The sequence below is a fragment of the Chiroxiphia lanceolata genome, chromosome 9 (assembly GCF_009829145.1).
Source record: "Chiroxiphia lanceolata isolate bChiLan1 chromosome 9, bChiLan1.pri, whole genome shotgun sequence".
NCBI lineage: Eukaryota > Metazoa > Chordata > Aves > Passeriformes > Pipridae > Chiroxiphia > Chiroxiphia lanceolata.
In genome coordinates, this window is record NC_045645.1 from 13,659,697 (window position 1) to 13,677,903 (window position 18,207).

Sequence of the window (18,207 nt, forward strand, 5' to 3'; positions counted from 1 at the left end):
GCATCCTGGGGTCTCTGCATGGAGAAGGAAGGTCTTGGCTGTATCACACTGTGTAACTATTTCCCTAAATGTTAGTCCTGAGGAGTTTAATTAAGTTGGGAATGCCCGTTTTTTGCTGGTTTGGAAAGGTTCTGCCTCCAGCAGAACACCTAGTACAGAAGGATTAAAATAGCTGTTGTGTAAATATAATTATATTCTTCAAGGATAAATTGCATGGCAGAGGTTTCTACAAATCTGTATTTCCACTGTTACTACAAAAATTAGTTAATGGAGAGGAAACCTCTGAAAGTTTGCTCCTGATGAGTAAAAGCAAAAAAAAAAATTTAAAAATATTGGAGCATTTTACATTTTAACAATGGCTCAAATCCTTATCTTCTTCCACACCTCCTTCCACACAAATGTATGAACTCAGTGAGTGTGTTTGGTTTGGGTACTCCAGTTTAAATTGTTTAATTATTACATCTCTCCTTATTAACTTCACTCTCCAAACTCACTGGAGAACCTTTACCAGCAACATGTCAGGGTACAGAGACCCTCATGATGTCCCATTACTATAAGTTCCCTCCTAAATATATTTCTCCTGTTTCTGTCCTCATTCTTACTATTAATTATGGATTTTACCCTAATATTCCTTCAAAACTTCCTCTGTTTTAGTACATACTCTCTTTCTCCAGCCTCCATCCTCTTTACAGAATGATAGCTCCTCCTCTCACAAGGACCCTGGTTGCATTGGCTGAGCTTTCCATCTCCACCAGTTCTCTTTCCATGACATTTTCCTGAGCTGGGCACCACGCATAAAGTGGGTTTCCCAGATTGCCCATCCTTCAGGCTCCCTTTCCTCCAGTCCCTTCCTGAGGGCAGGGTACCAGTGTCATCCCTGCAGTACATGTCACCCCTCCCTGTCTCCAGGACACCCACCCTCAGCTCTGAACTTTCTCCCCAAAATTCCTCCTTGTGACTTCATTGCCTTCTAACTGTCCTGTGAGCCTAAATGTCCTAATTTAAAATACCTCTTTTTAAGACTACATCCTACTTCCCTTCAACATTTTTCCATTTTATATTCTGTATGTATCCCTTTGAAGGTCAAGATGTGCTGAACTCTCAGTGAGAAGTTTATTAAATCTGAATAATTTTAGTTTAGCCACAAACCCTTTATAGACAAAGCCATTTTAATTAAATATAGCTACAGGGTCAGCTGAATCTATGGAGGGACTTGGGCCATGAATAACTGAATGAGGAACGTTTCCTCCTGAAATAACAATTGTTTACTCCCAATTTGTGTTTTTTTTTTTCTGCTGGCAGCTTGTTTTTGTGACCTTGACTTCATCCAAAATGTTTACATGGCCTTGATGTATCTCACAAGTTCCATCTGTTTTGTCTACATTTCCAGAATGAGCACATCACCATAATTTTTAGGAGTATTTCTGGAGGACTAATTAGAACTTTCAGCTGACAAATCAGCATGATTAGACACTGCCCATATGGTGGGGTTGGTGTGTTGTGAGGAGAAGGCTGGGAAATGTTTGTGCCTTGCAGTTTGAAGTGGAATCTGTCTCCTGTGTTTACTCTTCATTATTATGTTTGTCAGGATGCCTTGGGACATCCACGTGTTTATTGTTCATTTTTATATTCCTCAGGATGCCTTTGGACATCCTGCCAGTGAGATGAGGATAGGGGAGCTCCGTCCTTCCATGCCTGAGACTCCATTGTACCCCCCCAAACTCGTTCTGCTGGGTAAAGACAAGAAAGGTACTGACTTGGTTTACAACAGTCTTTGAGATGAAAACGTATGTGATATACAAGGAGAGATGTTCCTGGAAATGCTCTACCTTTCTCTGTGATTTTAAAACAAATCCCATGCATATTTGTGCACACATAAGCACACACACATATATATATGTCCATAGTTCCAATTTAAAAATGTGTTTTTCTGGAGTTTAATTCTCAAATGCCACACTCTGAAAGCATTTGCTGTGTTTTGTTTCAGAGTCGACAGATGAGTCTGAAGCAGATAAGATCCATTGTCTGAATAACAGCGTTTCCTCAGGCACTTACTCAGACTATTCCCCTTCCCAGGCTTCCTCAGGGTCCTCCAATGCGCACGTTAAAATGGGCTCCTTGCAGACAACGGCTAAAGAAGCAGTGAATAACTCTCTGTGGGGGAACAGGTGTGACCATCTTTCTTAGCACAGCTTCTGGTGGCATTTTATCTTTTCATATGCACTCAAAGTGACTGTATCTTCCCCCAGAGGGTGGTTGGGCACTGAACAGGCTCCCCAGGGCAGAGGTCACAGCACCAAGGCTGACAGAGCTCAAGGATGATATTCTGGATGATATATTGGATGATATTCTGAGGCATGTGGTGTGACTGTTGGGGATGGGCCTGTGCAGGGCCAGAGGTTGGACTCGAGGATCCTGATGAGTCCCTTCCAACTCAGCATATTCTGTGATTCTTTATTGATCTGTTAAGGCATTTGGTTTAAAAAGTCCACATTTTTCCCCATTTGTGTGTAGCTAATCACAGCCCAGGCTGTGCAGAGCTGGCCATCCATCCATACTCTATAAACACCAGTACTTCTACAGCTGGTGGGTCAACTCTGGGCTATAACCAGGCATTAAAGCTCCTGGAGGCTGGCTGAAGTCTTTGTCCCATTATTGCTGTCCCAGCCTCCCTCTGCCCTGGATTCCAAGAACAACATGGAAATTTTTCTTGGAAAGCTCTAAGGAGCCATCAGCAGCCTGAGAACACCCTTGTACCACACCAGGAACACCCTGCCCTGTCTGTCCCTGCCATAAATCACTTCATGTGGTTCCATCCGCAGGCTCTGTCCTGTTAGAGAGGCTCAGCCTGCTCAGGGGAGATGCATAAAATCTTGGTGGTGAGAACACACACAAACTACATCTGGTATCTTTGTTTAAAAATAAAGTAATGTAAGTGTGAAAAACCTTCTGTTGCACTCACAGATTATTTTTACAGCAGGTAAATATGTTCAACTGGATTTCCGTGAACACGGCATGGAGCCAGCCGGGCCTGTCACTGACTTCTTAGTTTCTCCATGTGTGTACTGACACAATCTGTGCTCCAGGGCAAAAAGCTGCTTACACCTTTGTGCCAAGCCAGTGGCACGAGGTTCATGTCTCAAAGCACAGTCCCAAAGCCAGAGCATAGATGGCAGAGTGCTAAATTGTTTTAAGCTCATAGAGAGCGTCCAAAGGAGGGCAACGGACATGGGGAAGGTCCTTGAGGGGAAGCTGTGTGAGGAGCGACTGAGGGCTAGAGAAGAGGAGACTTAGGGGAGATTTCATTCCAGTTACAGCTTCCTTGGGAGGGGAAGAGGAGGGGCAGGCACTGGTCTCTGCTCTGTGGGGACCAGGAACAGGACCCCAGGGAATGGCCTCATGTTGTGTCCGGGGAGATTTAGGTTGGATCTCAGGAAAAGGTTCTTCCCCCAGAGGGTGGTTGAGTACTGAACAGGCTCCCCAGGGCAGTGGTCACAGCACCAAGGCTGACAGAGCTCCAGGAGCGTTTGGATGAACCTCTGGGGCACTTGGTGTGACTTTTGGGGATGGTCCTGTGCAGGGCTGAGGGTTGGACTCAATGATCCTGATAGGTCCCTTCCAACTCAGCATATTCTGTGACTGTGATTCTGCTGTCATTCTGGTGATGGTTTATGTGCTGGGATAGAGGGCATTTTATCTTGTTCCCTTCTCTCTTGTCTTTGCAGGCTGGCACAGTCGTTCCCACAGCCCCTGGAGACCAAGCCATTGCTGAGCCAGCGGGAATCGGCTCCAGCCGGGAACCTGCCAGCGCGACCGGAACGGCGCCCGCTGAGTGACACGTTCACCGAGGGCTGGACTGACAGTTCCCACTACGACAACACAGGGTTTGTGGCCGAGGAAAGCGCGGTGGAGAACCCCAGCGCCAACCCCCTGCTCACCACCAAATCGAGGAGCTCATCTGCACACGGGCGCAGGCCACTGATCCGACAGGACAGGATAGTTGGCATCCCTCTGGAGCTGGAGCAGCCGACGCTCAGAAACACACACGAATCTGAAGTGCCTCCTCCCAATCCTTGGCAAAATTGGACCAGAACCCCTAGTCCCTTTGAAGACAGGACAGCTTTTCCTTCCAAACTGGAAAGCACCCCCACCACCAGCCCTTTGCCTGAGCGGAAAGATCATGTCAAAGAGTCTCCTGAAATGACAAGTACTTTCCCTCCAGGAATAGCATGGGAATATCACGACTCAAACGCTAACAGAAGCCTCACAAACGTCTTTTCCCATATCCACTGTCGCCCAGATCCTTCCAAAAACGTCATTTCCATCAGCAAGAGTACAGAGCGGCTTTCCCCAATGATGAGGGATTTAAAAACGAACAAGTTTAAGAAGTCTCAGAGTATCGATGAGATAGACATTGGTACATACAAGGTGTACAACATCCCCCTAGAAAACTATGCATCCGGGAACGATACTGTAGGGCCTCACGAGAGGGTGGACAAGCTGCTGGGCCCGGAGCATGGCATGCTGAGCATGTCCCGCAGCCAGTCTGTGCCCATGCTGGACGACGAGCTGCTGACCTACGGCAGCGTCAAGGTGCAGCCGCAGCAGAAATCGTCTGTCACCAAGAAAGTCTACCAGTTTGACCAAAGCTTCAACCCCCAGGGTGCTGTGGAGGTCACGGCTGACAAGAGACTCCTGCCGCCCTTCCAGCTCAACCCCGAATACATCCCCCAGCCACCCAAAAACCTGCCCCAGGAGCTGGTGAGCCCGCGGGGGTACCGCGGGTATGCACCCGTGGAGCCCATGTTCTCCTTCTCGCAGCCCTCGGTGAGCGAGGAGCCTGTGGGGCCCCCCTTTGGCAGCCAGGGCACACGACCAGGCTTCCTGCGCAGGGCGGATTCCCTGGTCAGCTCCACCGAGATGTCCATGTTCCGCAGGGTCAGTGAGCCCCAGGAGCTGCCCCCGGGCGACAGGTACGGCCGGGCCCCGTTCCGCGGGGCGGCCGAGCGCCAGAGCGGCATGGCCGTGCCCGAGGCACAGTTCCTCAAGCGCAACGGGCGCTACGAAGACGAGCTCCCTTCCTACCAGGAGGTGAAAGCCCAGACTGGGAGCTTCCCAGTTAAAAACCTCACGCAAAGGAGGCCCTTGTCCGCACGAAGCTACAGTACAGAGAGCTACGGCACATCCCAAACCCGGCCCGTCTCAGCGAGGCCGACAATGGCAGCGCTGCTGGAAAAGATTCCGTCAGACTATAACTTGGGTAACTATGGCGACAAGCCTTCCGATAACAGTGATATAAAGCCAAGGCCTCCCCCTGGGAAGGGAAATGAGAGCTGTGCTAAAATGCCCGCTGACTGGAGACAACAGCTACTTAGACATATAGAAGCTAGAAGGTTAGACAGGGTATGTTTGGCATTTCTCTGCAATTAATGCCTTTAGTTGTGTGTTTCGGTATGTCAAACTATTTGCACGTGCAGTGGTGACCACCAGAATTCCCAGTAATGCAATGCAATTCCTGCCTTGTTGTCAGAGGAGCTGGCCTGCAAAGGGCCCTAGGGGTGCTCAGCTGGAGTGAGGAGTCCCAGGTAAACCCAGAGGCTCCACTCTGGTCACTGAGGTGGTGGCTCCTGCAGCACTACCCAAAATTATGAAAGCCCATAAAGATTCTGTCCTGCTTGTGGATGTGGATGTGCTGCTGGAGCCCACCACGTCAGGCACAACTGGGAGCTCTGGGCATCTTGGCAGTAAAAGTGAATAAAAAAAAACATCGCTGAGAATAAGTAAAATAATGTATTTTAGCTTTCGTATCACTGTTAGAGAGGGTTTAAAGGTGTCTCTTGACTGAGAAATAGCACTGGGCACCCATTGCCACTTTTGAATGAGGAACGTGATCATTACTCCTTTAGCTGTAGGAAGTTGTGCTGATTTGCCTTCTATCTGAAGAGTACAAGTCCTTTAGTGCATGATTTCAGTCATTACTATATTAATGACCTACTTCATGAATCGCATTTACTTCATGATCTGAAGTGGTTGTGAAAAATTACTGTCATGAAATGCGTAAGAAGGTAGTTGCCAAATGTGTCCATTTACCTACTTTATGCCAGAGCCTCCTGAGTTGGGTGTTACTACACTCCTCCCAGTTTCTCAGATGTGATGCTTATTAAAATATCATTAGAGCTAGTGGGTTAAATTACTAAAGTTACAAATACAATTTTTAAAAAAAAAAAAACAAAAAAAAAAAAAAAAAAAAAAAAAAAAAAAAAAAAACAGGCTCAAAGGCTGAAGTGTTTCCTTCCTTCAGCTCTTTTCCTTGTGCTGTGTAAAACCAATTGGAAAATACCCCCCAGGGAAACCAGTGCACCCGAGCGAGCCATTTCTGGTGGAAATAAACACTTCCGAGATGCTGATTTGTTTAAGAAATATCTTCATGCTTAGCTTACAATGTGTATCAAGGAATACCTGAACTCACGGAAAGCTGACACTGGTGATTCTGCTGAGTTGGCAGCAATCCCTGTGAGCTGGTTACTGCTGGTTACAAAACTCTCAGGAGCTGAGCTGCCTAGTGGAGGGTTTGCTGGTGAGAAGCCCTGGGCATTCCTATGGAGCAGCTGCTCCAGGAGAAGCTGCTGCCTGTCGGGTCTATGCAGGACTGTGGCAGTGGGCAGGGAGCAGGTGCTCCTGGGATGGAGCAGAGCCTTCTCCCCCAGGGTTTGCTCCTTGGTGCCAGACACATCTCTGGCCTATCTGTGGTTGCGCAGCCGAGCCTAAATTTGGCCATATTTGCAAAATAAAGACTTGTACCATGTGATACAACTCCAGATACCAACACACCTCATCTGCTGTCAGCGTGGAAGTCGTTTCTGGTATCCATTTTATGTACAATGAGCAATGTACTTGCTTTGTGTGACCCAGTGCATGCCCCGGGGAGCTATTGATCTCTTGGGACTGTTTGTTTGCTTAAACTAAAACTCTGTGAACTTAACCATATATGTGTGATACTTAATTCGATGAGCATGTGTGTTCATATCTGTCACGTGGTTGTTTCCTCTACTCAGACCGCTGCTTACAAACACCACACAGTTAGCCTTGGCATGCTGCACTCTGGAGGGGTTTCAGCAATGCATGCCGGCCGAAGCATGACTTTAAACTTGCAGACTAAATCTAAATTTGAAAACCAAATGCTTCAAGAGCTACCTCTACCGAAAGTAAGTATGGGCTAGCCAGCATCACTGGCATTCCCAATAAATTAACTCCTTGCTTCCTCCTGGTTTAGCTTTTGCCTACTACTCATGCTTATACAGACCCAATCCAAAAAGCAAGGGTGGCAGTGGTACAGTTTTCCTCCTGAGTGGTCTTGCTTTTTGGATTCTGGGTTTCCCGTGGCTGTCATTCCTGCTTCCTGCTCTCCTCCTCCAGACCGGTGCCATCATTTTCTCAATCTGTGAAGAGAAATGGGGAATGTGCTTTGCTCTTGGACTGTTTGAGCTTAAAAAAAGGATGGTAGAAATGTTGAATATGCATTTAAATAGGCTCCAGGAGACAAGGATTTTAATATTTGAGCATTAACTGGCTCTGTTGTAGTAGCTGATGAGGTTTGAGCACACCTAAACCCATTTTAAACTTTGGTTCAGTAACACCTATAGAAAGAGAATAACCTAATTTTTTACTATTTTACATCTATTCTTGATATATTGCTGACAAGTACAGTTATACAAGACCATCCCAAACAAATGTTTGAGGGGGAAAAGCACACAGGACAAGCCAGAGAGGGACATTGCTGCAGGATTTGCAATGTCAAAGAGGAGATCCTGAGACCTTCTGTGCATCTGTGTGGCCACACTCCCAGGGTCAGGGCAATGTAGGAGGGACAGGCCTCACTCGGCCTCTCCCTGCTTTGGCAGCAGGAGCTGTTGGGACACATTAGCAGCATCTCTGAGTAATTAAAGGGCTGCAGAACACAGATCCAGGCACTGCCATGGGATCAGCTGTGCTGGTGATTGCCAGGCTGGCCTCCAGCACCTCTGGCACCTACCCAGGAAGGACCAGCCCTGGCCAGAGATTCCCACAGGAGGCTTCCAAGGCCCCATTTCAGAGCTTAGATCCAAGGCTGGTGAGAAGAACAGGGTGATATAATGGCAGCAGCATGAGCAGGTTGTGTGGGTTGGACAGACCTCAGCTCTGCTCAGCTCCCTGGTGCGGCACGAACTCCGTGCTGGAGTTTTGGGCAGAGCTGGGACAGGATAACATCACACATGGATCAGTGTCAGGCTTTTCCTGCTGGGACTGACTCTCCATACACTGTCACCTCCATCCCCCATGCCATCAGCTGTCCCTGGGTTCCCTCACCCTGCTCTCTGTGCTTCTCTGTTGTTGGGTGGGTGGCACCGAGAGGCCCCCAGAGGTGTGTGTTGGCCACGGGTGACATTCCGGTGTTGTCTCTGCTTCCAAAGAACCTGTTTGTCTCCTTGAGTACATGCCAGGTCTTGTCACGAGTCCTCGGAAAAATCCATTTTCCATCAACCCCAAATAACAGTGCTGGTTTGCTACACACATCAGGAATATGGTGTTTTATGGTACTTCCAGGATTTGAGGCTGTAAATGAATATGGATATTAATGGATGGATGTCTGAGTAACTAATGAATCTATTCAGAGTGATATGTTTTGGGGTGTGCTCTGATGTAGATTATTCTGCTTTCTATTCCACCAGCATTTCACTGCTCCATACCCATATAAACTGTGATGCTGAACTGCATTAGGGGGGTTATTCTTTTACTGTACTGTTTGAGAAGCAGGGGAAAATTATTGTTGAATGAATATTGTGTATATTTAGTATGGTTTAATTCTATTCCTTCATATATTCTAAAGGATTTGCATTTTTGATGAATCCAGGCCACAGCAGTTTAATTTTGTCTCCTTCTCCTCCCTCTTTCCCGTGGCCTGGATTCAAGAGAGTAATGAGTGAGGTCTGGTTGTCCAGTGGATGGTCAGGAAATCAAGTTTACCAGTAACTTATTTTCAGAATGTTTATTGCATTGATTCTGCTCACTGTAGAAAATGCTTGAACTGCTTTTTCATTGTTTACCCAGATTTAATAGATGGGTTTGCTTTCAGTCTGTCCGAGCTCAGAAAATGAGCAATATTGCAAGGGACCCAATTCATTTTGCTGCAGAAAATGAAACCACAGAATTTTTCTGTTTATTGAGAAAGCAGAAAACACCCACTGTATTTTTGCTTTTCCCTCTCGGGTGCAAACTCCCTCCTGCAGATCAGTCAGTGGGGAAACAACCCAGAACTGTTCCATTTTTGGGATCCGTCTCTCAGGTGGTTTAAAAGTTTATGGTTTGGTGGAATCCATTCCCAGAAGTGTCTGTTGCCATCTCCCTTGGAAATAATAGTCAGTCAGGAGAAAAGCAGAGGTTCCCCTTGGAATGAGCCTTTCTACCCCCTCTCTGCATGGGGAGGGCACCCAGAGAGGCCCAGAAGCTGATCCCTCAGGATGTGAGAGGATTCTCAGGGCAGCTCTGGAAGGGATGGCTTTATTTTCCATTTTAATGGTGTAAAGAAAGCTCGACAAGGAGGTCTTCCAACAGTGGAAATGTTTTTCTAGTGGTTTTTAATAGAAGGAAAATAGCAACTTTCATGATTTTTCTGGAAGACTTGAAGGATGAAAGAATTATAATGAAAGTTTTCTTTCATTTTAAATCAGAGTTGAAATTTTTTTATTTAGCCACTGAGATGTGTGATTAAATCACAATTTACTTCTATTTACTTTTAAATTTCTGTTAAAAAATAGTTTTTAATTGACAAGTTCCCAGCTTTCATGTTTCAAAGCAAATGCAATTCTTCAGCCATCTGAAGAAGTGTATCCTGATTTTTTTTAATCTAAGCTGGAGAAGAATTTGCTTGAATGACAGAGGGGAAAAATAGCTATTTTTGTTTCTTTGTAAATTATCATTGATCAGAACTCAATAAGCACCACATCATTCAGGTGCTATCAGTGGTAGCACAGCGTTGGAGTTTTGGAAAGTCTGAGCCCCATGTTGGGAAAATTTCCAGTGATGGTAGAGAAATAGAGGGACAGATAACAGAAAATCAGGATGGGACAAAAAAAGCACAGATGCCCTCCAAAGTCCTGAAAACAGGAGTAAAATAACCAGGGGGAAAAAAGACAAGGAAGAAATATTTATAACAGGAGAGAAAAGGGAAAGATGGGATAATATTTAGGAAACATTAAATGTGTGTTATGGCCATTTAGATTAAAAAAGAAACCATTTAATTACAGGTTAATATTGTGCATATATCTGTTGGCTTAACACAAGCCAGGCCCATCCTAGAGAAGTCTGGGAGCCTCAGATGGAGCTGAGTGAGGGGGACAAGGAGTCACAACTTCACCTTTGCCATCAGGGAGTGTTTTCTGCAGAAAATAAAAGCATCAAATTTGTATTGGTGGCAAATACTTCATAAAAAAAGCCTTTGCTGCGTGAATGAGCAGCAAGAAAGTTCTAACTCACTGGTAATGGCAGACTACACATTGAAATGTGAGATTTCAACCAAATTTGTTTCTCTGAGTCATGTTAAATGAATTTTCTCTTTTCTCTCATCATTCATTATTCTCATGATTTCTCTCCTATGCCTTTCAAGCCCTCCTGCTTGCAGAGGGTCCCCCAGCAATGTGGTCACATGTTAATGAAACACTGGGGGAATTAAGAGGATTTCTGTTGTAGCAATAGCGCGGTGCAGTTTATTTAACTGGGTTAGTGACTGAACTAAAGCTGAGGAGGGGTTGTTTGGTGACTAAAGGCTGCCCTACATTTGTGCAACAGACCCCGTCGCAGCAGAGCAGCATCCTGGACAACGGGCAGGACGAGGTGTCCGTGGGCAGCCAGTGGAACCCGTACCCGCTGGGGCGGCGGGATGTGCCCCCCGACACTGTCACCAAGAAGGTAAGGAAGGGATCCTGGAGTGGATCCTGCTCCCAGCACCTCTCCAAGGAGGAGAGAAAGTGTATGAGGACACTCCTGGTTTCAAGGCTTAAAGCAATAATTGCTGGGAATTCAGGGCGTGTTTTGCCCATTTTTGTGTGGTTTGTGTGGTTCCATCTCTGGTGTGTGCAGTGGGCACAGAGGGCTGGGCAGGTGTGTTCCTGTCCCTTGGCCTGCAGAGCCTCATCAAATGTTTCATTTCAATGACAATCATAACAAATGACGTGTTGGGATGATGCCAGCCCAGCTCTGAACAGGCACAACCATTTCATTGATAAACTCACCAGAAATGGGTCTAATTTCTGGTACCTTGTGGTGGATGTTGAATTCCAGTAATTGGAGCTGAGCTGGTCATGTGCAAACATTGGCTGCTCCCTCCCAGCCCCAGCTTGGCTCATCCACTCAGGAACTGCTGGGTTTGGCTGCTCTAATTGCAAAGCTGGAGAATGGAGGGTCCTGACAAACTCAGCTGTGTTTGGAGTCGGTGTTGGGAGGTGGAGCTGCACATGGGATAATTACAGTGGTCTTTGTCTACATAGAGATCCAACCAGCTCATCCCTGGAGTGAAGTCCTAGGGGTGAATAACACCAGTGAAAGTCATGGTGTGTACACTGATAACTGCTGTGTGATTAACTCTCAGCTGATGAGGAAGGACATCCTTTCACAGCTTTTATCCAAGGCAGTGGCAGAAGCAGCAACCCTTGGCTTCACAGAGAGGTGCAACCACAGGTCCCTGTGTACAGGAGGATTGCTGGAAGATGGGAGATGGAAATTGCACCTCCCAGGCCCAAGAGGAGGAGGAAGAGAGGAGGAGGAGGGGAGGGGGTGCCACGATGGGGTGTGGTGGAGTTGGCTCTGACAGCCAAGTTATTTATCATCTGATATGCAAGAAATGAGGATGGGAAATGTAAGACAAGCCATTTCTCGTCTTCACTGGCATTTTGGGATAAAACCTGTGTTGGTCCATTCCCAGTTGGACACTGTTGCTGTCTTACATTTGTGCACCATCAGTGCACAGTCAGTGCTGTAACAGTTCACCATCAACAGAGAACCATCAGAACTGTAATAAATTCAACTGCAGATTCTCTTTTGTTCTGAATATTTCAGTATCTGGCTGCTCTCATGGGATAAGTACAAACATTGCTTCACTTAGCAGATCTGTCATTACATCCACTGCCAGCTACTCCAACTGTACCGTAAATATTGGACACTGAGCTGAAAATAATTAACTTTTGTGCTGGATGATAAGTAAAGAATACAGATGAAATTGGGGAAGCAGTCTGCATAATAGAGATCTTTTCTGCAGAAGAAATAATTTCCATTTCCATGAGAAGCAGCTTATCCCCCTCCAGAAGAGCCATGGTGTGAATCCACAAGCAGGAGTGATAACAATCTCCTCAAAGTCTATTAACAGCAGAGAGAAAATGAATTCTGAGAGCTGTTTACTCACCTTCCTCAGGAGGGATTTGTAATGTGCTGGTGTGACAACACTCATCTCTCCAAGCAAAGTCACCTCCAATGTCTTGGTTTTCCAGCATCTGGGGATTAAAATCCAGCAACTATTTGAAGTCGTTCAGAAACTCTTCTATAGAATTGAAGTTCAACATAGCAAACAATTAAATGTGCAAATATAAGTTGTAATATCTTTTGGTTTTCCACTAACTGGGCTCCTGCAGAGCTGAGTCACTGTGTGGTAGAACTGTGCTTGGGAAATCACGGTAAAAAGAGTTGAGAGTTGTTTTTCCAAGGGGAAGGGTGTGTATGGCAGATGGATGGACTGTGTACTTATGCTGATGTAGAATCATGGGATCATTTAGCTTAGAAAAGATCTCCAAGATCATTGAGTCCAGTCATTAACTGGTATCTATCTAACTGTATATAGACACTAAGACACATTCCCAAATTTCCCCCACACAGACCTACTCTGTGTGTAGTGATGGCTGTTTCTGTCAGTGAGTGGGAATGCTGCACAGGCATCACTACTTCATTAGCTCGGCTGTGGGTGGTTGTTTCCATCCTTCTTGCTCTTCATAATGCAGATTAAATGCCCATTTTACCTCAAGTCCATAATTTATGGGCTAGTTCTCCTATGGCAAAATTGGATATTTTAATCCCCCAATTGAATAATCCACTGATTTATTAAAAGACTATTAAGAGCCTGCAGTATTTAGGCTTCCTGGAAAATGACTTTTACTGTTGTGTCCACAAGACAGAAATACAAGACAGGAGCCATCCTTCCTTGGCTGGTATTAGCAAAAGACCAAGTTGATGTAAATGCAGTATTTAACTTTTCTTTACCAAATACTGGAGCTTCAAACCAGCAGATGTTGTCACAGAAATGTTATCACAGAAATTTGATTGGTTACATTTGGTAAAAGCCACATTTGGTCGCAGGAGAAGGCATAGGTTTTAAATGCTGGTGCTCTCCATACCCAGAGCATAACCCTGGTCAGTGTCTGTGTTACAGATCTTATTCCAAATTATCCTCAGATAAACCAAACATTCCAGTATCTTCATAGTGGGCTGTGATAAATTATTCACCCTCCTTGGATTTATTAAATGTTTTCAGTTCACAAACACCCTGAGCAGAAATGTGGACGTGACATGAGGAGAAAAATACTTTATGTTTATCAAATGGCTGATTCTCCCCAAACTTCCCAGGTCCCCGGTGCCATGGGCATGTCCCTGCTGCTTTTAATCCTGGTTTTCCCAGCTGTGCTCCAAAGGCAAACCTCTGCTGGGGCTCAGGTTTGCTTGGCCCCAACTGTGAGTTTAATAATCATTTCCTTTCAGCCTCCTGCCTTTGTGGCCTAACGGGTTGCATTGCCCACAGGCAGGTAGCCACATCCAGACCCTCATGGGATCCCAGAGCCTGCAGCACCGGAGCCGGGAGCAGCCCTACGAGGGGAGCATGAACAAGGTCACCATCCAGCAGTACCAGCCACCGCTGCCCATCCAGATCCCGGCAGCACAGAGCTCCCGAGCCCCCCAGACCGGGCGGTGCCTCATCCAGACCAAGGGCCAGCGGAGCACCGACGCCTACCAGGAGCAGGTGAGAGGGGCTACACTGCAGCTTCAGGACAGAGAGATGTTCCTGTGTTTTCCGAGGTGTCCATGGGACAAGGGAGCCTTGGGCAGAAATGGGGCAACTGAGCTGGGCAGCCCAGGGAGCTCTGGTTGGTTTGGGAGAGCACTGGTTTTACTGGGGGAACTCTGGATGGACTGGGGGAGCTCTGGTTGGACTGAGGGAGCTCTGGTTGGGCTGGAGGCAGGCTGGATCCATCCCCTTCCCCAGCACCAGCCATCAATACCCGTTTTCTCTTGGACTGATCAAGTAACACCATTTGCCGTTGAAGCCCCTGAGCAGAACTGGCATCACAGGGTCACACCGAATTAATTTGCAGCTTCTGCCTGTTCCCCAGTAACCCAGTTCAGTGTCAACAGGGCAGGTTATTTTATAATATGCTAATCTGCTCAGATCTGCCCAGTGAAAGGCCATCTGCAGCCCCAGTGCCCCTAGCACTGGGGATTTCGTTTGTTAAGTGGTCCTGTCCTCATTATATTTGACCTTAATGACTGAAATACCTGTTTGGGGCCCCTGACTTTGCTGAATGAGGTGCAGAACAATCAGTAAACCTTTCTCTTGTGTAAAGTGCTGGTCAAGCCACGTGAGCAGCTCCCTGTCTTACATCCCTGATGTTCAGAACCAGTTGCTTGTGTGGCTCGAGGATGTGCTAAGCCCAGCTCAGTACACAGTCATTAAGCTCCTCTGAAGTAATTTTTTTTATATTCAATGACCCAATGCTATTTAGAGTCACTGACTAAAAGAGAAGGTTCAGCACTGTCTCCTGGGGTAGAAGTGGGTGGTGCTCAGTGCAGGTTGTGGGCCTGTGCCCTGACCTGACAATGCTCTGAAGATCCCTGAGCTTTGAGTATTTATATATATACATATCCCTATATATATTATATGTATATAGGGATATATATTATTGAGTATATATCCTTTGCTTTGTCCAAGGGGTGCTGCACAAGTGTCTCCTTCTGGAAAAATAAAATTGCACAGATTAAGCCTCACTGACAGGTTTATCCCAACGTTTAAGTGAAAAATTTGGCCAAGGTGAACATCTCACAAGTCTAAAGGGTTTTTTTCCTCCTTGAAAATGAAACTTTAAAATCCATGCAAAAATCTGTGAATGATAGGGAATATTATGGTATCACTGTGTGCTAAAATCATGCCAGTACTTCCAGTTTATAGCAATGTTTCTTGGACTTTCCCCACATTGTGCAGTGCAGGGCTCATCTCATCCCACTGATGGTGAACGAGATGTGTGGGAAGAAGGATGCTGTGGTTTAGGAAGGGTTTAATGTTGGCATCCACTTACCCTGCCCTGTCTTTCTAACCTAGTTTTGTGTGAGGATAGAGAAGAATCCTGGCCTGGGGTTTAGTATCAGTGGTGGAATAAGTGGACAAGGAAATCCATTCAAACCTTCCGATAAGGTACGTTGGGAATTTCTCTCTATCTGGTCCTTATTTAGAGTGGAAGAGTGGGACATGATGGAACATGAGTGAGATGTTTATGGAGATGTGGAGAATATGAGTGAGATGTTTATGTCCTTCTGTTGTGATTATTGAAAGACTTTTCCCCACACTTGGCTTTTTTTTTGTTGTTTTATTTGTTTTGGGGGTTTTTTGTGTGTGTGTTTACTTTCTTTTCCCAGTTAATGAAAATGAGAGAATCAAACATCAATCCCATGGGTGTCTGCCCATATTCCATGTCTAAGAATTTTTCAGGCTGTTTTCTGGAGAATTGTGTCTCTCACATTTAAGAGTCACTTTTGGCCCTGATTAAACTTTTAACTAAATTAACACCAAACCAGCGTACGAGTATCTGGAATGCCAGGATTTGTAGCTGCTGTGTCAAATAAAACCAGCGTGGCCTGTAAACTGGAGATCACTGGATCCTTGCAGACCCCGTGGCACCAGTATCTTTTGCACTGGGAATTAAGAATGTCCCCATGAGGAAACGGTGGTCAGGGAGACTCAGGATTCATTCTGGGAATTGAAGTCTAAGATAGGTCTCTGTGTGATAAAAGGAAGCCTAGAAAAACTCCACCACCTGGTGATTCCCAGCTTCAGGGGCTGTAGGATTAGGAAATGGACTCTTAGACCTGTGAATTTGTCTGTTTGGTGCAATAAAACTGAGTGGAGTTTGTTGGAAAATGAGCACTTTTGGCACCTCTCTGTTGAACAGGTTCCTGGAGTTGATGTCCTTTGATAATCCTGGATTCTGTTTGCAGAGACAGTCAGAACTTCCATAAGTGTGGAGAATGTTTTGCAAATGATGAAATTTTTTAAAACTCTCTTTTCATCTTTTTTCAAAACTTTGAGATCTGCCTGCAAATTAAAGAAATCAATTCCCCACCTCTCTGAATTACAACAGAAAACTGACTGAGAATGTAAAATAGGCTTGGAAATACCAACCTGACACAGTCTGAATTCCTGGTCAAAGGAAGGTGTCCTTGCCCATTGCAGGAGGTTGGAACAAGAGGGCTTTTAAAATCCCTCCCAACCCAAACCAGTCTGGGCTTCTGGGACTGATAATCCCTGTTTTGAACTTCCAGAGTAGTTCCATGTAATGTACATAAAACCCAGGAATTTTAACTACTGTCCTTTAAAACATTCTCATTTTGGGTGTCCTTGGAGACTTCACTCTGGAATTGCACTTTATAACTTGGGGCCTGGTTTTGCACAGTTGAAGGTGGGATGGTAGAATTAAGCTGGACTTTCCTGGCTGTCACTTGGCTGAAGTGACTGAAGGAGGGTCCCTGTTCCACTCTGAATGTATCTGGGGCAGGGCAGGAACAGCTGGAGATAGAACTGGTTTTCCCACTCACAGGAATGCAACTCAGGGAGTGATGGGAGGGAAATTAATAGTTAAAGGGTTTTTCTGTATTGTTACTCTGAACCATCACTTCCCACACTGTGACACCAGATTTGTCATATTTAAATGAAATACTGATGTCACTGGGATGAGAGGACAGTAGAAGCCATGGAGAAGCCACCATTCCTTTGGCACAGCAGAACCCTGCCACAAGTTCATGGCACAGGGATGAGGTTTCAGCAGCCCATGGCTGCCCAAGGAGCTCGGGTTTCATACTGGGAATACCGGGCAGGGCCTTGCTCAGGAGACTGTAAAATCCCTCAGGGATGCACATGATGGTGGTGCCAAGCAGTGATTTCCTGGTGTCCCTGGGAGCAATGGGAATGTTCACATTTAGTCTTGGATTCCTGTTGGAGCAGGGAGAGCACAGAACTGAGGGGCCGGAGCTGATGAACTGTGGGAGTTTAATGTGCTCATCAGCTGGAACCAAGCTTTGATTTGGGGGTTTATTAACACATTGTACTGAAATTCTGAAAACAAATCTATAACTATCCTTTATTTTTAATAACTTTTCCTCTTTTAAAGCCTTTCACTGCTCAGACCGGATTAAAGGTCTGTCCCACAGCCTGTGGAACTGAAGATCTCAAGGGCTGAATAATCACCTGCTTTCTAGACATTTTTTAAACTTTTTCTTCCTAGAGGAAGCAAACAAAGATTACTGTGTAGATTATGGTACAGATTATTCTAATAAATTAATACTTGCTCCATTTTAATTACCCTCCTGATAACCCTGCCACTCTATTCATATTGGACAGTATTTTGTGAGGTGGAATCTTAGTTAAAAATGACCCACAATTATATTTATTGGGTGAAGTAGCTGAAGCTGCTAGAAACCCAACCTAGTGTTTGGTTACAAACAGATTAAAATGGAGTTTGGTGTTTAGCCCAAGTCTATAAAGCCCCCAGATCCCAGTTAGGGACGCACCTGTATTTTGGGCTGTAGGTCTCGGAGATGGCATCCTAACCTGTGTTACTTTGACTTATAGGGTATCTTTGTTACTAGGGTTCAGCCTGACGGCCCCGCGTCCAGCCTGCTCCAGCCCGGGGACAAGATCCTGCAGGTACAGGGGGAGGGACTGCTGGGGGGCTGAGGGCAGCTCAGAAATGCAGTGGTGCTGGTGCAGACCTGAAGTTGTGTCAGGGCAGGTTCAGGTTGGATATTAGGAAAAGGTTCTTCCCCCAGAGGGTGGTTGGGCACTGAACAGGCTCCCCAGGGCAGTGGTCACAGCACCAAGGCTGCCAGAGCTCAAGGAGTGTTTGGATGATCCTCTGGAGCACCTGG

General features: G+C 45.9%; 1 protein-coding gene across 1 annotated transcript in view; it reads left to right on the forward strand.

Annotated features, from left to right (window-relative positions):
* Positions 1-18,207, forward strand: part of LRRC7 (leucine rich repeat containing 7) — a 115,861-nt gene that overhangs the window by 94,447 nt on the left and 3,207 nt on the right. Inside the window, 8 exon segments of the mRNA XM_032696379.1 lie at positions 1,638-1,749; positions 1,988-2,168; positions 3,726-5,403; positions 7,056-7,205; positions 10,825-10,944; positions 13,817-14,035; positions 15,389-15,481; positions 17,912-17,986. Of these exon segments, the coding sequence (XP_032552270.1) occupies positions 1,638-1,749; positions 1,988-2,168; positions 3,726-5,403; positions 7,056-7,205; positions 10,825-10,944; positions 13,817-14,035; positions 15,389-15,481; positions 17,912-17,986 (2,628 nt within the window).